Source organism: Prionailurus bengalensis, chromosome B1 (genome assembly GCF_016509475.1).
Source record: "Prionailurus bengalensis isolate Pbe53 chromosome B1, Fcat_Pben_1.1_paternal_pri, whole genome shotgun sequence".
Lineage (NCBI taxonomy): Eukaryota > Metazoa > Chordata > Mammalia > Carnivora > Felidae > Prionailurus > Prionailurus bengalensis.
This window is the reverse complement of record NC_057344.1, coordinates 44352103-44373574: the sequence shown is the minus strand read 5'-3', so window position 1 is coordinate 44373574 and position 21472 is coordinate 44352103. Positions and strand designations below refer to the sequence as shown.

General features: G+C 47.6%; 1 protein-coding gene across 9 annotated transcripts in view; it reads right to left on the bottom strand.

Moving 5' to 3' along the window:
- Window positions 1–21472, bottom strand: part of FGFR1 (fibroblast growth factor receptor 1) — a 51739-nt gene that overhangs the window by 13502 nt on the left and 16765 nt on the right. For 3 of the 9 annotated variants that reach the window (XM_043564046.1, XM_043564056.1, XM_043564039.1), the window contains 2 exons: window positions 1661–1744; window positions 1238–1410 (listed from right to left, as the gene is read on the bottom strand). In XM_043564046.1, the coding sequence (XP_043419981.1) occupies window positions 1238–1410; window positions 1661–1744 (257 nt within the window). Of the gene's footprint in view, window positions 1–1237; window positions 1411–1654; window positions 1745–3079; window positions 3347–21472 lie in introns of all 9 variants that reach the window. The other 6 variants (XM_043564008.1, XM_043563991.1, XM_043564014.1 and 3 more) reach the window with 3 other exon arrangements.

The window sequence follows — 21472 nt, the reverse complement described above, 5'->3', positions numbered from 1 at the left end:
TCAATCTTCCCTTTTAGGAAAGTAATTGTTACCACAATAAAATTAAATTAAAAAAATAAAATCACACCCAACTCATTACATCATACTCCATTAAAGCAAACGTCACAATAATTAAAATTTTGTATCTTCCTGTTTTACTTAGAGCTCTACTTGTCCAGCCGGTACACCTTCTGAAAAGACATGTGCTCAAGAAATGTTCATAAAGGGCCACTTGGGTGGTTCAGTTGATTAAGCATCCAACTCTTGATTTAGGCTCTGGTCATGATCTCCCAGGTTCATGAGTTCAAGCCCCGCATTGGGCTCTGTGCTGATGGTGCAGAGCCTGCTTGGGATTCTCTCTCTCTGCCTCTCCCCCACGCACATGCGCACACACGCACTTCCTGTCTCTCTCTCAAAATAAATAAAACTTTTTTTAAAAAAGAAATGTTCACATAATAAAAAAATGATTAAAATTATCTAATTACCAGGGGGAAATAAGGTAATGGGGAATACGCATCAAGGGCTTAAAAAATGCTTATACTTTGATCTAGTAAACTTCACTTCTAGCAATCTGTCTTAGGGAAGAATATTTTAAAACACCAACAAAGATTTATGTATAAAGATATTCACTACAGCATAATTCATAATAGTGAAAAATCAGAAAATAACTAGTATGACAATGTATGTCATCAAGTTATGGACATTTTAATAATGAAATATTGTGCAGCCATGAAAAATTATCTACCGAACACATGGCAGAAGACACGTGCTGTAATGTTAACAAGGGAAAGAAATTCTACACACATTGCGATTAACTATGCAAAAACCAGACACATAAGAAAAAAGACTGAAAAGATTAAAATTTTTTTTAAATGTTTTTTTTTTTTTTTTGAGACAGCGCGTGCGCACGCATGTGCAAGCAAGCGGGGGAGGAGCAGAGAGAAGGAGACACAGAATCTGAAGCAGGCTTCGGGCTCTGAGCTGTCAGCACAGAGCCCGACATGGGGCTCGAACTCACAAACCATGAGGTCATGACCTGAGTCAAAGTCGGACGCTTAACCAACTGAGCCACCCAGGCGCCCCCAGACTGAAAAGATTTTGAAGCTTCATTTGAAGTTTTTATATTTGAAATTCTTCTAAGGCACACTACTTTTATAGTTAGAAAGCATTACTTTAAACCATTAATGCCACATAATAAGGATTTTCTAAGTAGATTTTTTCATTCATCTTACATTAACTTCCATACATACACACGTACCTTATAGCCTCCAATCCTGTGGTCAGGTTTGAATTCTTTGCCATTTTTCAACCAGCGCAGCGTGGGGTTAGGAGTCCCACTAGAAGGACATTTGAACTTCACAGTCTTGGCAGCTGGCACCGCGTGCAATTTCTTTTCCATCTTTTCTGGGGATGTCCAGTATGGAGCCACGGCTACCCAGGGAAAGCCAAGAGAGACAGGCAGGGGCCAGTCAGGCTCAGGAGCAGGGGCCCAGGCCAGGACCTGGAGGTGTCCCCAACACTGTAAACAGTGCCCACACTAATCAGGGCGCCCAAAGGATCCCATGACCCCATGTGCCCTCTTCTCCCCTTCTCCAAACAATCATCTAAGCCTCCCCCTTCCCACTCAAACCCAAGGCCCGGCCCGAAGGCAGTAAGGTAGGAAACAGTGTCTCACGCATACGGTTTGGTTTGGTGTTATCTGTCTCTTTCTCCTCTGAAGAGGAGTCATCATCATCGTCGTCGTCCTCCGAGGAGGGGAGAGCATCTATGGGAAGAAGGGGGCACTGAGGTCCCTTCGAGGGAAAAGGGCTCACTAGATTTCCATCCATATCAACAGCCAGCCATCAACATAAAGGCCAGTCCAGTTACAGAACGAATGCATCTGGAACCCCCCAGTCCCATTCCACCCTTAGTGACAGTCTCTCTGTGGGACAGAAATGGTTTAAGAACTGCATGCTCTATGCCTGTCCCCCGCCTTCCCCAGCCCAACACAGTGCCCCTTTCTGTCCACAAGCCTTGATATTGGCCAGTTCCATCAGGGGCAGTGGGTCCTCTTGGATTTAATTACACCTTGTGTTGAGAAGTTCTCTCAACTCAGTAGCACCCAGACGTGCTGGGCCTCAGAACTAGCAGCCAGGGGAATCTGTGCGTATCCTTCTTCAGAAACCCAGACAGATCTAGGCACGCTATGGCGAGAAGCTATTTCTAAAGCCATGAGGCTGAACAACTCACAGATGGAATTTTCCTAGCATGTATCTGCTGAGGTTTGGGGGCTGCCCTTCTTGCCCAGGGTAGATAGGGAGCCCACCACACCGTCTGCAGCTGCCGACACTTCTCCCCAAGTATCCACCCCTTTTAAAAGGCTTGACACACATGTGGTCACCAATCAGGGTTCATGCCAGATCTTTTTCCAGTCCTTCAAATGAGGGCAGGTTCTAAATGATGCCTGAAGGGGAGGAGATGCCCAGCCCTCCCCCTTGGGATGCACAAACGGCATCAAGAAAATTTCAACTCTTCTTTGTTTCATCCTAGAGTTTTGTAAAACTCGTGTTCTATAAGTGGCAGTTTCCCAAAGTCACAGAATTCCAGGGTTCCCTGGCTGCCCTTAATACAGCTCAGGAAGCTGGAGGACCGATGTTTTCCATGAAGCCTGTGAATATGGCGGTGCACCTGGATCCTTTCCCATCATAGTAGGGACCTACCTCACCACATATTCTGGGGCTCTAACCCCTAAGCTGAGTACCAAGTCCGAATGGCAAGGGAATGACAGAATGGAAGCTGGCCGAGCCCCAGGTAGCACCTGGAGATCTGGACAAGCTGTGGCGGAAAACAATCAGTGTCTTGCTGACCCAAGTGTATCAGCAGTCACTTGAGGCAGATCCTGGAGGCCTAGATCTCTGACCTGAGGCCTGCCCCACCTGGTCACCCCTCTGAGAGCTAAGCCACGCGGCGGGCAGGGAGCAATGTTAGTGGGCAGCAGTTTTGGAAGCAGAGTGGGGGCAGATCATGAAGGGGAGGAGGTTCGCCTCCCCCTGAAACTAGCAGAGAGGGTTGGAGGGGTGGATCCAGGGAGAGGGGAAGGGCAGGCTTTGCTACCAACCTGAGACATTGACGGAGAAGTAGGTGGTGTCGCTGCCCGAGGGGCTGCTGGTCACGCAAGCGTAGAGGCCGGAGTCGGCAGGCACCGAGTCCCGCACCTCCACCTCCTCCCCTGTGATGCGGGTACGGTTGCTCTCCACCAGCTGCACCCCGTCCCGCAGCCAGTTGATGCTCTGGACATCGTCCCGCAGCCGACAGCGAAGCTGTAGCAGGTCACCAGGGTGGACCAGGAAGGACTCCACTTCCACAGGGGCTCCCCAGGGCTGGGCTGCAGCCCCCCACAGGGACCGGGAAGGGGGACCAAGGGATGGGACAGGAAGAGGGGGAGAGGGGAGAGGGGGAGAGACAAAGGGAATTATGCTAGCTAGCCGCACTGAGCTGCAACATCCCAGGGGCTACAGAGCCGGGAGGTGAGAACCGGAACAGGCGTCAGTGGGAAACGGCTGGCTACCTAGAACCCCACCTCTTCTGCTATGCCCCACTCCCCCAAAGGTCAGAAGAAGAAAGAGGCAAAGCCAGGAAGCAGCCACAGCAGCAATAAGCAGTTGATGTTTCATTTCCCTCCATCGGAGGGCGGGGAAAGGCCGGCCCTCCCCAGGGCTTCGTTGTGTCCAGACTGCCCTCTCCCACTCGCTCAGTCCTCTGTCAAGGATGGCCACTTCCCAGGAGGACACCCCATTTCTTTTTGGCTAGCCCAGCCTCACGCCTCTCCGTAGAAACAGCTGAGCAAACCTGTCCCTCAAAATTCCAGCAGCCCCCACCTAAGTTGAGAGAAGGCAATTTGTCAACCGGGGCCCTCAGTCCAAGTGATTCAGCAGGGAGGGGTCTGGCCCCTCAGTGAGTCAGATGCATAAGATGCATATGTGGGAGAGGCGGCCCAAGGAGAGGTCAGCTCAGGGGAACCTCTGGCTAACAGGTGTCGGGCCAGAGGATTCGGAGCTTTTGACTATATTAGGAACGGAGGCCTGCAGCTGCCACCAAGCCCACACTTGCTCTGGCTGCAGAAGCCCTTGCACACAAAGCTCCTTTCTCCTCATCCCACCGCAGGGCTCCCCCGCCTCAAGCCCTCCCACTTCCCCTCCCCCAACACACGGTCACACACATCCATTCCTCCTCACCTTTCTTTCCCTGGATCCTGAGTGCCCCACGGCTCACAGATCTGATACAACCCGTTTACCCATCCATCCTCACAACCAGCAACTGGGCACCCGCACTGACAGTGAAGGCCAGAAGCCAGGCACACTCAGAGTCCACCATCCCTGACTGTGACCCGCTCTTGAGCAGCTCCCCTTTACCAACTAGGGGGAAATGCAGTTTCTGTTTCCTTTCAGGATGTTCAGTTGTGCTCCCTCCTGGCATCTTCTGCCAACTGTCCACCCCCCACCAAAAAGTGCACCTGTTCTAGCTCACATCTACCACCTGACCTACGTCTCCACTGCCCTGGGAGCCTTCTTTCTTTCTCACCCCTCGGTTAACCATCAGAGGCCCAGCTGGGGCTCCTTGCAGGTCCCCAAAGCACCTGCCTCTGAAACACGCTCTCCCATCCCTGCACCCCACTGCCCTCAGGGCCCGTGCCCTGCCTGGCTCTCAGCTACCTTCCAGTTCTCTGGTTGGCTGGGGACTCTGCCTCAAAGCCTTTTCTGACTCCCAGGCTGGGGCAGGTGCTCTCCCACTGCACTCATCACACTGAAGGACAGTCCCCTTTCTCGACTGAGTTGTGAGGGTGGGGACGTGTCATATTTACTTTTAAAATGCCCAACACCCAGTACAGTACTTGGCACGCAACAGTTGCCCAATGAACACTTGTTGGAAAATGCACGGTTTCCTCACCATCTTCCTTTCTAAACTCCCTTTTCTCCTTTACCACCTTCACCGTAACCGACTCCTTCTGAAGTGCTACCCAGGTGCCAAACCTTACAAATGAAGAAATGACCACCCTGGGCGTCAGATGGCACCAGTGACTACCAGCTAATAGCCATCGTCCTCAGAGGGGCCAAGGCTGCCGTCCCGGACCCTCTTGCAACCCAAGGGCTGTCTTAAATACTGGGTAAATACTGAGTCATCGAAAGGGGGAGGTGCTGCTGCAAAAGGGTTTGAAAGCCACTAGGCTAGCATTCATTTATAGTTTTGTGAATCGGGTCAAGAGGAACCCCACAAAGGTGAGCAGACCACATAACTGATTAAAAATAAGCTTTTGTGGGTCTTAAAAAAGTTATTCTTTCCATTTTTAATGGATTGTGGTTTTGCCAAAAGAAGGGGGAAGAAAAGCAGTTCAGACTTGATCCTTAAGGGAAACAGCAGACACTCCTATTGATCAAACCTCTGTTCCCTCCAGTGACCTCACTGATTAAATATTTTGCAGCTCGTGATTCTGTACAAGCCATTGGTCAAACAGTAAACTCCGTAAACTCGAATTCTTAGCCTCTGGCATCACAGCCTATTTTGATAGGTCTAGGAACAAAAAGGTAGTGAGGAAAACACGGGCATTCCCCCCCAGAGAAAGCAAAGGGTCACTGGCCCTACTGAGACCACTCTGGCTGATTCTAGCTTGGAGCCCTGACTCCCCGCTTGTTCTAACTAGGATGTGCACACAAAACTTCTACAGGATACATAGAAAGTCTCAGGGCACCTGGGTGGCTCAGTTGGTTAAGCGTCCAGGTCTTGATCCCAGGGTCATGGCCTCAAGCCCCACATCAGGTTCCACACTGACAGCGCAGAGCCTGCTTGGGAGTCTCTCTCTCTCTCTCTCTCTCTCTCTCTCTCTCTCTCTCTCTCTCTGTTGCTCTCTCTCTCTGAAGAATAAATAAAACATTTTTTTAAATTTCGTTTTAATGTTTGTTTTATTTTTGAGAGAGAGACAGACAGACAGAGACAGAGCATGAGCGGTGGAGGGGCAGAGAGAGAGAAGGAGACACAGAATTTGAAACAGACTCCAGGCTCTGAGCTGTCAGCACAGAGCCCGATGCAGGGCTTGAACCCATGAACCATGACATCATGACCTGAGCAGAAGTTGGACGCTTAGCTAACTGAGCTACCCAGGCACCCCTCTCAAGAGTAAATAAATTAAAAAAACAAAAAACAAAAAACAAGATTGAAGCAATTTGTTAAATAAATAAATAAACAAATAGCCTCAAGGACCACCTTTCTTTTCTCTGCCTCTGGAGTTCTGTCCCTTAATTCTCCTGATCAAGATCCTGTACTGTGTATAGGATTAAATCACAATCCTTGCCTGGCATTCAAGGCTCATTGACAATCTGTTCCCACCTCTCCACGCAGCCTTCTTCTCCCCACCCTCCGCTTCAAGGCTGGTTGTTCTCCAGCCCAACTGCATTCTTCTCTCACAACAAAACTTACTTCTGCTCAAGACTGTCAGCGTTGTGATTCTCTAGTCACCCCCCCCCCCCACCACCGCCACTGCTCAAAGTGCACCATCAAAGCCAGCCAGGAAGCCTCCTCTTGTCCCTAGTGTTGCCACCCCAACTGTCTGTAAAACATACTGTACAAACCACACAAATTCACACTCGATCACATACCATCTTGTTTCTTTTTTAAACATCTTTATTGAGATATATTCACATACCAGAAAATTCACCCGTTTAGAGCACATAATTCGATTTTTTTTAGTATATTCACAGAGTTATGCAACCATCACCACAATCTAACTTTAAAGTCTACTTATTTATTTAATTTATTTTGAGTGGGGGGGATGAGAGCAGGGGAGGGGCAGAGAGAAGGGGGGAGAGGGAGGGAGGGAAGGAGAGAGAGAGAGAGAGAGAGAGAGAGAGAGAGAGAGAGAGAGAATATGAATGAATGAATGAATCCCAAGCAGGCTCCACACTGTCAGCATGGAGCATGATGCCGGCTGGGCTTGAACTCATGAACCATGAGATCACGACCTGAGCTGAAGCTGGACATTTAACCTGCTGAGCCACCCAGGCGCCCTCACAATTGAACTTTAGAACTTAAAAAAATTTTTTTTGTTTTAAGTTTATTTATTTATTTTGAGAGACAGAGAGAGAGAGAGAGAGCAAGCCCAAGCTGGGGAGGGGCAGAGAGAGAGGGAGAGGGAGAGAATACCAAGCAGGCTCTGCACAGACAGCAGAGGGCCCGATGGCGGGCTCAAACTGAGAGATCATGACCTGTGTTGAAACCAAGAGTCAGACGCGAGTCACCCAGGCACCCCTAACTTTGGAACATTTTTATCATCTCCAAAACAAACTCCATACCCACTGGCAGTCACATGCCATCTCCTACCCTTTCCCTCAGCCTAGGAAGCTTGATGCTTTCCATCTCTATAGATATGCCTATACTGGATATTTCATATGAATGGAATCCTACATTATATGGTCTGTGACTGCCTTCTTCCACTTAGCCTAATGCTTTCAACGTTCTTCTATGCTGTAGCATGTCTCACTACTTCATTCCTTTTAATGGCCAAATAATATTCCATTGTATGGATATACCACATTTTATTTATCCATCCATTGGTTGATGCACACTTGGGTATGTTGTTTCCTAAGAGTCACAAGTGTCCCTGTGTTCCTCTCCTAAGAAACAGAAAGCAATTCAGAGCAGAACTGCTTATTATAATTTTTCCAGAGTGCCTAACAATGTCACAAGCCGAAAATACCCAATAGGTCTTGAACTGAATTTAGCTTATGGCCAAAATTCAGCCTACGGCTCTTGGGTTTAGAGTGTATTTTTTTTTTTTTTCATGGCTAATAGTGCTCTTGGATGTGTGTCAATGTCTCTATTTATAAAGCAGGGATAATGCCACTTTCTTCTAGGTGACAGAAAGGTAAAAAAGCACTCGCTGGTTTACTGGACCCTGCCTGTCTGCATCACTGCCCTCAATAGCGGTCCTGGCCTTGGGAAGTCCTATGTGTGGTGGCTGATGCAAGGGCATCACTGCTCAATGTAACAATTCAGTCACTACTCTCTATTCTCCTTTTGGTTTTGGTAGTGTCCTCCATTTATGTCCCCACTGGGAAAGGCCCTTATATCTGTGCTCCATCTGAGCGGACTATTCTCTGGTCAAGGCCAGCAGGCCAGGGCTATATTTGTTGTTGGCTGTCAGGTAGCAAGAAAGGAGCTGACACCTTTATTGGGCTGGCCATGAAAGACGAAGAAAAGAAAGCCAAGTGTATTGCTTGGCCACTTGAAACCAACATTCCAACTCTTGGAGAACCTGGTTAATTGGAATGGGGATGCTGTGAGGGAAGCAGCAAGCCAGAACACTTGCTTTCTGCCTCTTGTTTCCTTAGAGATTAGGTGGGAAACGGAGGCTAGAGGACATTTGGTATCTGGATTCTGTGATGACCTAGCCTGAGGATGAAGGTGTTTGGCTGTGAGTCAGATAACAACATCCACTCTTACGGGCCCTACGTGCAATGTGTTCAAAGTACACTGTGGAAAAAGATGCATTGTGTTCTGATGCCCACAGCATGGGGTCACTCTTCTCATCACTGGGAGCGGGAAGGTTAGGGGTAGGGTTAGGGCTTGACTTGAATATCCCCAGAGGATTAAGGCTGCCAACACCTTGGCCAACTCTTCAGAAAACAGGAGCGAACAAAGGCTGTCTGGGAGACTGAGGAGGCCTCTGGTCCTGAGGCAGGTTCCTGGGACAGTGTGGATGGCAGGTGCACTGTGGAAGGCTGTGCAGGCTCGATCCAGTACCTGCTTTAGTGAGAGTGGAAGGGATTCCTACACCAATCATCAATCCTGTCCTACTTCTCTAACAGAGTCTCTCTATTCCCCAGGGAAAAGTAGGAGCACATCAGGGACCCACACTTTTTCGTAGTCCTCAGGGAAGCAGCTAGAAAGGGGAGCAGTGTTTTCCATGGTGCTCTCAGGTCTAGGAACATGATTAATGCTAATGGAGCCCTCCTGAGTCTCCCATCGCTTCCTACATTTCTCCAAAATACCAGGGCTTTGCAATTCCCAACAAACCAATAGGATGTACCATTTTGCTTGTGGCACGACTGGCCAGAAATCTGCCACTGTCCTCCAGCAGGCAGTTCTGCCCTGGGTACATCGGATTAGATCCAAGTTCTTGATTCTAAATCTGAGTCTCCCACCAGCCATGAGCAGACACTGTGCAAGGGGGAGGAATGGAGTCTCCAAGGAGGCCCAAAGCCATACAAAATTTGTCATTCTTATGAGAAGATGAGACCCTAGTCCTCAAAAATTCAAGGAGAAGACAGGGAGCTTTCTTCAAAATAGCTGTCATTGGGTGCTTTCTGTGAGCCCTGGTTACCGTGCAAGGAAAAGACATGGATTAAACAAAGGAGCAAACCTATGCCTTGCTCTAACCAGGGTGGTAAGATTTACACAACACCTTGACACGGATGAGGCATTTTGTGTTGCAACATGAGACAACTGGAGAAGAACATGAGAACCCAGTACAGGCAATCCAACACAGCCTCTGAGGTTACAGAACTTAAACAAAAAAAGTATTGGTGGTCAGAGCAGATAGCAGTGTTCACAGCAGAGGCTGGACATACTGGTAGGGAAAGGGGAGGAAAAAATTAAGAATTTAGATGGGGAGGGGCTCCTTTGTGTCTCAGTTGGTTAAGCGTCCGTCTTTGGCTCAGGTCATGATCTCACGGTTTGTGGGTTCCAGCCCTGAGATGCGCTCTGTGCTGACAGCTCAGAGCTTGGAGCCTGCTTTAGATTCTCCCTCTCTCTCTGCCCCTACCCCAGCCTCTCTCTCTCTCTCTCTCTCTCTCTCTCTCTCTCTCAAAAATAAATAAAAACATTAAAAAAAAAAAAGAATTTAGATGGGGAGGGGCACCTGGGTGGCTCATTAGTTAGATGGTAAAACATCCGACTCTTGACTTTTGGCTCAGATCATGATCTCATAGTTCATGAATTCAAGCCCTGTGTCAGGCTGTGCACTGACAGCTCAGATCCTGCTAGGGATTCTCTCTCTTTCTCTCTCTCTCAAAATAAATAAATAAACTTAGAAAAAAAAAGAATTAAGATTGGGAGTATAAACTTTGGGGGGAGCAGAAAAGGATGGGATGTGCCTGGAGATGAAGGAGAGTAGGAGACGAGGTTAGAGCGTATGGCCTGCCTGGACCAGAGGTTCACGGCAGAAAATAGCAAAAAATAATGATTCTAACCTGTGAGGTGGGTAATAGAAAGAACAGAAGCACTAAAGAAGTCCCAGGGAACACATTTCTCTGCAGACCAAGAATGCAGACCTTTCCTGCCACAGACAAACACACCTGAAAATGTATTTTGAAATGCCACTTTACCAGCTCTGGTCCCATAACAGCCAATTTGGTTTGAGTTATCCATCTCCAAACTTCACAACTTAATATGAACCTGGTGAAGAATAACAACATATTTGCATAGCACTTTGCAATTTACTATGTGCTTTCCCCTATATTATCTTGGGATCATAAACAATGCTGAAAACGATCATGCTAATTAATACTGGCCGATATTTACAGCGCGCTTACTGTAAGCTTTTAACACAGACTCTCGTTCCATCCCTTATAAGGTACATACTATTATGATCTCTACCCTATGGACACGGAAGCTCCCCGCATGCCAAGCACATTTAATCACCACAACCCCGTGAAGTAGGTACCACTATTACCCTCGTTTTATAGAGGGGACACAGAGGCACAAAGAGATCCAGTATTTGTCCAAGATGGCCCACCTAGCTAGTAAGTGGCCAAGCTGGGATTCAAAAGCGGGCGGCCTGGCTCTCCAGAGTCCACACATGTCCAGAGCCCATGTCTATCACTTTGAAAAATATTCCCTACCCTCACTTTGCTTTTGCAATCCCTGACTTCTGAAAAGTGACCGAAACCCTTATCCTAACGGCACTCATGTCTCCTACTTCCTCGTATGAGCTTCTGAAGTTGACTGCTTTGACCTTATCCTGTCTTCTCATTCCCTCCAGTTCACCACTTCTACCTTATACTTTAGGGCTTTTTAACTGATATATGCATTTTTCTGTCCACACTCATCTACCCTCTAAAGCTGAGCAGGTATCAATGTGCACATTCGGCAAGTGAGAAAATGGGGGGTGGGGGCAGGCTTGGGACTAAGAATAATGCCCTATTTTGGTATGGCACTTGATACTCCAAAAGGCATGTTAATTCATGTTCGTGTTATTGGTGTTCATTCCCATCTAAATACAAAAAGAAAAGAAAGAAAAAGAAAAAAAAGAAAAAGAAAAAAAGAGATTGAAGGACTTCTCTCAAAGTCACAAAACAGGGATCAGCGCTGGCTCTTGATGCTGGGTCTGCCAGGGCCTGGGCCCCTCCACAGTGTCACACTTTCCACTCAGCACTTGGGACAGTGACAGGTGACCCACTTGAGGTACTTACTGTGGCTTTGGCCACAGGTGGACAGCACAGTCCCTCCCTCACTGTGTCCCTGGCTCAATTCTGGGTCACCTGACACCTTCTCTTGCCCTAAGATCCTCACCTCTGAATACAGTTTACAGCGGAGCTGATGACCTCTGATGACCTCTGCCTGACTCTGCTGCGGAAGATTAAGAACATCAGGCACAGGGGCCAGTTCTCCTGGTCACACATCCGACTGCCCCCAGCTCTCCAGCCCTGACCTCTCTGCCTGGGCGCCCTGCGTTCCATGCCCTCACACTCCTGGGGACCTCGGTTTATTTCCTCCTCCTCCACCATCTGGAGCCCCTCAACCACACCTCCCAACCTCAGCTGTCCAATCTCCTAGCCTCTTTGGCCAAGCCACTGCCCTCCCTGGCCCTCTTATTTTTGCTTTCTCCGCTCTCTCCCTCACTCCTCTAAGACTTTAAGACTCACTCTTATGAGACACCCCCAACTCCAATCTTCGTCCTATTCTTAATGTGCCTTCCTAGGACCTATGGATTTTCACGACTTTATCTTGTGCTTATTCATGCTGCTTGGTTGTGGGCTGGTCCCATAAATATGCATCTTCTCTACCCTCTGTGGTGAGGAGTGGTGTCATCGACATCCTACATTCCAAAGGATAACCAGCCCTTAACAAAGTCCAGACCTGTTGTCTCGAGGTCGTGATTGCTGTCATCCTTATGAAATCCTTTTGATTTTGGATTTCTGGGTTAAGAAAATTAGGGGAGAACGGCCCATTCTCTTCGGTAACATGGGGGAACTGGTGGTCCAGGAATGTTTACAGTTTTGGCACAAACTCCCCAGAGATAAATGAGGGGGCAATTGTGGGTGGGGGAGGAACTCCGGGTGGCTTTGAAGGCAACTTAAAAGGAACACAGAACAGCGCGGCAGGGCTCCGGGAGCCCTCTGCAGAGGTTTTTTATTACGTTATTTTGGCTTTGAAATGGAACTGAAAACTTACTTTAGTCTGGCAAGGCCAGGCCAGAGTGGGGATCTCACTGAAATCCCAGGGAATGACTATCCTCCTACAAGCAGGGGTACAGAGAGGAAGCCCTAAAGATACAGGATTTCCTGTGCCCACGATATCCCCAACATACAGTGAAAGCTGCAGAAATGGGGAGCGCAGGCATGTGTGATAGGGGAGGCAGAACACCAAATCAATTAGCAGGGTCGGACACCCTGATCCGGCTGCATTCACCAGTCCCCCCACCGACCCAGGAGATTTGGAGTGTAGGTTTTTTTTTTTTTTTTTTAATAGAAAAAAAGGGAAAGAAGTACGAGGGAACATTTTGCATGCAAATGGGCCACTGCCAGAAGAACCCATTAAAATGTAAAAACTCCACATTCAGCCTGACAAAACGGTGCAAACTGCTGTGTTTGCCAGAGGGGCAGCAATACAGCTCCCGACAAAGGGGCCGAGGAACAATGGCGGGCTGAATGGCCTCTGTCAGCAGGTCCCCTCGCGCGTTGCCATGGGGACCCCACCGGGGCTTACTAAAGGTATTTCCTGAGGAGAAAGGCAGTGCACACAGGCCCAGGCGGCCCGGCTAATCCTGACAGGAAGCCATCGCCATTCAGCAGCCCAGGGGCTTGGGGCCGGAGTTTTGTTTTGTTTTTATTAAAAAAAGATTTTGGTCTTTTGTGTGTCCCACCTCGTCACTGTAATTTACTGCAGAGCCGCCTGCGCTGGCCAAAGCCTCAGCGCGGGGCCTCGCGCCCGCCCCAAGACCCCCCAAAACAGCTCCCCAGTATCTGGGCAGGAGGAGGCCCAGGCACGCAGAACCCCACTCGGGAGACCCCAGCCGAGAGCGCCCTGAGCCCAGCGAGGTCTGTGTAAACTTTCAACCAGATGAGAGTCAGGATGGAGTCCAGGATTCGAGCCCGCGCGCCGGGTTCTATGGGTTCTATGTGGTGCCTCCTCGTACCTGTAGTTTTTTTTCCCCCCTCCTGAGGACTGTGCCCCCATCAGCACCCGTGTCCCTCTACCTCCCCTCTACCTCCCCTCTACCCCTCACGTCCCCTCTACCTCCCATCAAGGGCAAAGCACTCACCCATTGGGGAGAAGGACCGTAATTAAGTGATTAACAAAGGAATGTGCCCAAGAGCTGTTTTAAAAGAAACTTCCCTTCTTCCTCTCTGCCAGCAAAAGCTCTCGCCAAATATTTACTGACACACTATGGATAGAGCCTGAAGAAATCTCTTCCTATCCCCATTTCCCAAAGCAATTGTCAGAACGCGATGCTTCTCTCCCGCCTACCTTAGCTGCTCTGAGACAAGTTCACTTAAGAGGCGCAGGAAGCACAGAGCCCACTCACCCCAGAGCAAAGGGAGGTGCCCCGCAGCTACGGGGAAGGGCGGTCTAAGCTCACAGTTCCTAGAAGTTGGTGTCACCGGGGTTCACATTTGGCACCAGAGGAATCCGGCCTTGGCAGATTCAGGGAAGAAAGCCAACAACACAGCTGGCGGTGGAGACAGAAACTCCTGTGTGACAACTGCCCCCCAGGACACAGTTGAGGGTAAATTAACATTTCCTGAGCAAACTTGCACGTGGAAGGAGCCATCCCCAAAGAAGATGGTCAGAGGAGGCTCTGCTCATTAAGATTTGCACCCAGAACTGTGTGTTTGCAAAGCCCATGCTCTTGCAACTAAACCATCCCCCAAAAGAGGTTCTGAACCTTGCATTTTGATAGAATCATAAGAAAAACTGACAATTTTGGAGGTATTAATACTATGCCTAATAACTCTCCTGGACATCTGGGAAGCTTCTAAAGCCATATTAAATGGGTCCTGTTTTGGGAAAAGGAGCCAAAGAGCCTCTGCTCAATGATGGAAACCCCCCCTGAAAGAATCCCAAACCCAGTAAGGACCACTTGTGTGGGTTGTAAGCTGAGGGGATCTGGACACTCAGGTGGTGGTCTTCTGCCTTTAGTAAAAATCAAGTCCTGAACTCAAAGCAAAAGTACAACTAGCCACCAACTGTTACAACACAGAACACCTTCCACTGAACTAGCTCAAGTGCCTGAGTGTGTGCATGCGTGAGTGCGTGCGTGCGTGTGTGTGCGTGTGCGTGTGCGTGTGTGTGTGTGTGTGTAGGGTCCCGCTGCTGTAAAGAGAGCTCAGACCCTCCCACCACTGGCTCGGAGCCCAGGCCTCCCAGCCATGTGTCTGCAGCTGCGACCTGTCATGCACTTCCTGGTCTGGGTTCTGTAATGGAAAGATCATTAAGGCTGGGGGAGGAGGACAGTGAGATGAATCAACAGGGAAGAGGTAACCCTGCAGCTCCCACTCTGCCGTGCTCTGTGCTCTGACCTTAAAGTCCGGTCAGGTTCCTTAAAGAAAAGAAAGTACAGCCCTGCCCCCACCGGGCCCCCTACAAGGGCCCCTTGGAGGGCTTCCCCTCCCCCACACTCAGCAGAGCTTGTTTGGGGAAGGAAGCACCAGCAGCTGGGCAGGAAAAAATTGCAGCTCCCTAAACTTGCTGATGAATTAGTGGAGGAGTCAGCTGTTCCAGAATTTGGCTTTTTGCGCCCCCCCCCCAAACCTCAGTGGGTGCTTGAGAGCATGCTTCACCAAAACTCTCAGCACTCCAGTGTACCTGCCACCTTCCCTCCCCGTGTCCAGTCCGATCACTGCATGGCGGGTCTGGGTCACACAGTGTACAGGGGTCACTTACTGCAGTGGGCCATGGAATGGGCTCTTCATAAGGTTACTTTTTCTCAATGTTAAAGAAATGCCTCTTATTGTTACATTATGAAAATAAAGGCCATAAGCATCCTTTGAAAATAAAATGGTGGGGGCGCCTGGGTGGTTCAGTCGGTTAAGTGACTTCGGCTCAGGTCATGATCTCATGGTTTGTGAGTTCGAGCCCCATATCGGGCTCTGTGCTGACAGCTGGGAGCCTGGAGCCTGCTTCGGATTCTGTGTCTCCCTCTTTCTCTCTGCCCCTCTTCTGCTCATGCTCGGTCTCTCTCTGTCTCTCAAAAATAAATAAATGTTAAAAAAAATTTTTTTTTAAAGAGAATAAAATGGTGTAGAAAGGTGGTTGCCAGGGGCTGGGAGAGGGGAGAATGGGGAGTTCAAATCTAATGGGAACAGAGCTTCAATTGGAGAAGATGCAAACATTCTGGAGACAATGATGGTGATGGTCGGACAACAACATGAATGAACTTAATGCCACAGAACTGGATACTCAAAACTGGTGAAAACAGGTCAATTTTATGTTATGTGTATTTTACCACAGTTAAAAAAAAAAAGAAAGTAATGGTAGTGAACAGTGTTGGTTTTTAAAAATGTTCTTACATGGAGCACCTGGGTGGCTCAGTCTGTTAAGGGTCCGACTTTGGTTCATGTCATGATCTCACAGTTCGAGCCCCACATCCAGCTCTGTGCTGACAGCTCAGAGACTGGAGCCTGCTTCAGATTCTGTGTCTCCCTCTCTCTCTGCCCCTCCCCTGCTCGCACTCTGTCTCTCTGTCAAAAATAAACATTAAAAGAAATTAAAAAAAAAATGTTCTTACGTAGCAAAATGAGTTGTTAACCCTATGTAGGTTCTGAAAAACTGGGAGGAATTTTTACTGGCTCACGAAATGTAAAAGTCTGGGACTTCTGGTCTGTTCCACAGATTTGCAGGACAGTGAGGACTCAGGGGATGCATTGACATACTACATATTCATTTTTCTCTTTCACACACACCATGAAAGTTGAGCATTAAGTGCTCTTTAAGAAATTACAAGAACATGCTTCAGGGATCTCTCTACCTGAGACGATATGGCTGTCAGGTAGCGAGCAGGTGGAAGGAGGAGGACCAAAGGCTTGGTTGGAGGAAGGTTAGGGACCAATATCTACACTGGGGACTCCTTTGCTCAGTCGGGAGGATCTTGAACAATCAGAATCCAGGGAGAGAGATAATGTCAACATTATCTGGGCAATGTCAACATCCAGATGTCCTAAGGGATGCGAGCCTAGTCTGAAACCCTTGTGAAAACCACTCACCCCCAAACCCTGCTTGAAGCACAGGTGTAACTGGCTGGGTGCAGTGGAAAGAACATCTGAGTGGAAATCACTCAGACAACTGGCCCTACCACTAACTGTGTGACCCTGGGGAAGTCATTTCCTCCCTTGGGCCTCAAATTCCTCATCTGTGAAATGGGAAAGCTGATGGACCTGACAAGCTCTGGGTGCCCTCTAGTTCTAACTTTCCAATTTTCACCTGGGGCTTAAGAAGTGAGTATCACTCTCTGCTACCTCCTTCTGCCCCCACGAGCACACAGTGCTCTCTGGTGTGAGGAAAGGCAAGAGGCTGCAAGTTAATTTGCCTTAAGAAGCGAGGATTCTGGGGGTGCCTCGGCGGCTCAGCTGGTTGAGCATCTGACTTCTGATTTCAGCGCAGGTCATGATCCCAGGATCATGGGATCCAGCCCCCGCCTGGGCTCCTTGCTGAGTGTGCTTAAGATTCGCTCTCTCTCTCTCTGCCTCTCCCCTGCTCATTCTAAGGAAGGAGGGAGGATGGGTGGATGGGTGGATTCTGTTTTGGTCCCAGATCTCCAGCCACCAGAACTTCAATAAATGCTTGTCTTCATGGCTTCTCTCTGACCCATGTTCTCACCAGAAGAAGTCTTAGAATGGAGGACGCGGAATAGCTAAGAGGCTGTGACTGACAGAAAACTGGGAGCCCAAGTATTCTAGAGGGATTTATTTCACTGTCCTTTTTGACTCATGATATATTACCCCATGAGAACTAGCGAGGCAAATAAATTTCAAAAACGGAGCGGAAGCGCTGAGGGTAGTGAAGGGCTCACCTTATAAAATAAATGCCACCTCCAAGAGCACCCTTCAGACATTAATATAGTCTTGACTGCTCAAATGACATCGGTAAAAGTTTTGAATGTCACAGGAAGAACTTCATTCAGTAGTTAGGTAAGGCTGACTCTTTCAAGATTCAAGAGCTAATTCCCAAAACCTAGGGAAAATAAAACTTAATTCCAAAAGTAAACTCTAAAGTTTGACAGTAAAGGAACAGAGATTTCTGAATGCAAAAGGGCCCTTCTAACAGGCTGGAGAGCAGATCAGCATTCCAAAGACGGTGATAATTGACTTAAAGCCCCGCATCAGAGAAAGAGGGGAGAGAGTCTTCTTCCCCGGAAGGCTTTCAGACCAACCTACCCCAGCCTCCCCAGTACCCCCAGGCAACTTGACTCAGCCCTCTTCCACCTTTCCCACTACCTCTCCGCCTATCTTAGTCTAGAAAGACTCTCCAGCCTCTCGGATATTCCACCTTCCTGCCTCTCATCCTTTCCAGTACAGGAGTTAGGGCTGCAGGCATTGATACCCACCAGACTCCAGTCTCAATCCCACCACTTACTGGCTGTTTAATCTCGGCAAGTTGTGTGTGTTTGACCTCTCTGGGTCAGTTGCCTAAACTGTGACGTGGAAACAGCACCTACGTTATAGACTTTTTTGAGAAATTAACTGAACATCAGAGATTCTCAAATTCTCCTGGATGGGCAGGGAACCTGTCAGAACTACCAACCTCCGGCCCTGCTTCAGAATCAAGAGCTGTGGGAATGGAGCCTGGCCACCAGGTGATGCCATGCCTCAAGCACCCAAGAATCGGTCCGTGAGATGATGTGAAGAGTGTCAGATGTGGGAGAAATGACTCCTTACATATTTTCCTTATCTTCCCGCTAAAAAGGATTTTATTCCCACCGTCTCTTTTTTTTAACTTAAAAAAAATTTTTTTTTGAGAGAGAGAGAGAGCGAGAGCAAGTGTGAGTGGGGGAGAGAGAGGCAGACACAGAATCCGAAGCAGGATCCAGGCTCCGAGCTGTCAACACAGAGCCTGACATGGGGCTCGAACCCACAAACTTTGAGATCATGACCTGAGCCGAAGTCGGACACTTAACCGACTGAGCCACCCAAGTGCCCTGCACTGTCTCCTTTTTTAAAACTGGAAATTTTAGGTTATCTTTTAAACAAAGAAAATGGGTGGTTCCTTACCTGTGTGTTCATGCATGTATTTATTTGTTCTAAGATGCTGAAGTGAACAAAAAGACGAAACCTCTGCCTTCACGATGTATATGTACACGCACAGATCACAGCTCACAAATGATGGTTAATTTGTCCCTTCACTTTAGGGAAGGACCCTCTCCTACGTTTGCAGATGTCCTCATAACCTGGGTTTTATGTCCTTACTTGATGCAGTCTTTTGATGACACTTCTTTAATGAGTCATTTGCTGTATTTGCATATGTCTGGTAAGAATAACACTGGCCAGGGGGGTACCTGGGTGGCTCAGTCGGTTAAGTTGGTTAAGCATCTGACTCTGGATTTTGGCTCAGGTCATGATCTCACAGCCCCCTTAGGGCTCTATGCTGACAGCTCAGAGCGTACTTGGGATTCTCTCGCCTTCTTCCTCTTTCTCTGCCCCTCCCCTACTCTCTCTCTCTCTCTCTCAAAATATATAAATAAACATTAAAAAAAAAAAAAAAAAGATAACACTGGCCAGGACTGGGCCTGATCCATGGTAAAGCTAGGGGAGGGGAAGGCATTTGTCCTGGCCTCTCTTGAATGGGGGACTTTTGGTGTTTTCTCCCCAGTTACATACCGACAGAAATGGAAGAAGATATTTGTCAAACAACTTTTAATACATCTATTTCCTATTCCTGGGGCACACTTCAGACAGTATACCACAAATTAATATAGATTTTTTTAAAATTATTTTTTAACATTTATTTATTTTTGAGACAGAGACAGAGCATGAACAGGGGAAGGGCAAAGAGAGAGGGAGACACAGAATCCAAAGCAGGCTCCAGGCTCCGAGCCATCAGCCAGAGCCTGACATGGGGCTCGAACCCATGAACCGTGAGATCATGACCTGAGCCAAAGTCAGACGCTTAACCGACTGAGCCACCCAAGCGCCCCTAGATTTTTTAAATCCTGTAATTATTTGTGACTAGCTCAACCACAGTATAATACATATTTTTGTTTAAAACATTAACGTGTTGAATATCTCAGTAGGCACTAAGACAACCAACAGCTTCAGGATCTCTGTCCCCCGTTTTTGTATTTCTTCATGTCTTTTTTTTTTTTTTTTTAAGTTTATTTATATATTTTGAGGGAGAGAGACAGAGCATGAGAAGGGGAAGGGCAGAGAGAAGGAGAGAGAATTCCAAGCAGGCTCTGCACTGTTAGTGAGAAGCCTGATGTGGGGCTCGAACTCACGAACCGTGTGATGATGGCCTGAGCCCGAATCAAGAGTCAGATACTTAACTGACCGAGCCACCGAGGCACCCCTGTATTTCCTTATGTCTTAAAAATATACATAGTGGCAGCCTCAAAACAATGCCAGTGCTTTAGCCTCAGTGAGCCCTTCTGACATGTTTATTTCCACCCAGCAGACACCGCTGGACCACAACCATTTTAGAAGCAATCTAGGTGATTTGTATGTCTGGGCAACACCACCACATTCTAGAATAAGTGTGACCTACGAAGAAAACTCAGGTGTGGCATCTGACACTTTGGGGACCTCCGATCCTAGACCTTCTCCAAGTAGGAAGGCTCTGCTACAGTAGAAAAGGCAGCCTCCATGGGGTTTTTGTTCTATTGAATATTCTAGGCTAGGGAACCCCTGCCTTTAGGCAGCTCACAGACTTATAACCCATGCATAACCTCTGAGCAGAGAGAAGAATGTCACACAAGAAATGCTACAAGGCAAGCATCTCAGCTGCCCTTACCCCAATTGCACACCTACCCAGAAAGGGAGGTGGAGCCTGATTCCTGTGGGACAGAGAAAGGCTGACCCAGCAAATTGAAATGTTTAAATCCAAATGTTGGGGGTGCCTGGGTAGCTCAGTCAGTGAGGTGTCCGACTTCGGCTCAGGTCACAATCTCACCGTTTGTGAGTTTGAGCCTCGCGACTGGCTCTGTGCTGACAGCTTGGAGCCTGGAGCCTGTTTCAGATTCTGGGTCTCCCTCTCTCTCTCAAAAATAAATAAACATTAAAAAAAATAAAATGTTTGTCTGTCTGAACTTTAGGGGGAAACCCAATCTGACATAGGGACATAGTGTAAAAAATACACTATTTTTTCTAGAGACTAGAAAAAAATACTGAAGTCAGACCTACTTGAGTGTGAATGTAAGTTCCACGTTTCACCAACTATGACCTCAGGTAAGTTACTTAACTCCTTGGATCCCAGTTTCCCCATCTGACTATGGGAGTAAAACCTATGGCCATGGGATCAGTGTAAAGATATAAAAATGTAAAGCTGACAGGCTGTGAAGGTGCAATAAATAGTATTTATTATTATTTCAGAAGAGTTTTACTGGCTTAACCTTTCTGTGGCAAATTTGTCAGTATGTAATCAAGACTTTTAGAATGTAAGTATCCTTGGAAATATGGACAAATTTTATTTGTAAAAGTATGTTCACTTAAGTGCAAACTATTGAAAATAACCTAAATGCCCCACAGTAGAGGACTGGGTAAATAAATACATTTTGCACACCCACACAATGGAATACTATGTAGTTATTAAGCACAATGAAACAATTTTCTTTGCTTGGCAATAAATACTACATGCTTGGGGCAGCTGGTAGAGCATGTACCTCTCCATCTTAGGATCACGAGTTCAAGACCCACACTGGGCATAGAGCTTACTTAAAAAAAAACAAAAAAAACCTATGTGCTTAAGTTAAAAACCAGTATATGCCATATAAATTCCATATTTGAAAAGTCACATTTGTATAAATGCAAGAAAAACAGTCTAAAGAAATAGATTCACAGTTAACATTGACTAATTTTAGATGATGGGAATAGTTTTTCTTTTTCTCTTTACAAGTCTGTATTTTCTAAATTTCCTATGGTAAACCTTGATGACATATCAAATAGCTGTGTTTTTTTTTTTTTTCCAACGTTTATTTATTTATTTGGGACAGAGAGAGGCAGAGCATGAACGGGGGAGGGGCAGAGAGAGAGGGAGACACAGAATCGGAAACAGGCTCCAGGCTCTGAGCCATCAGCCCAGAGCCCGACAC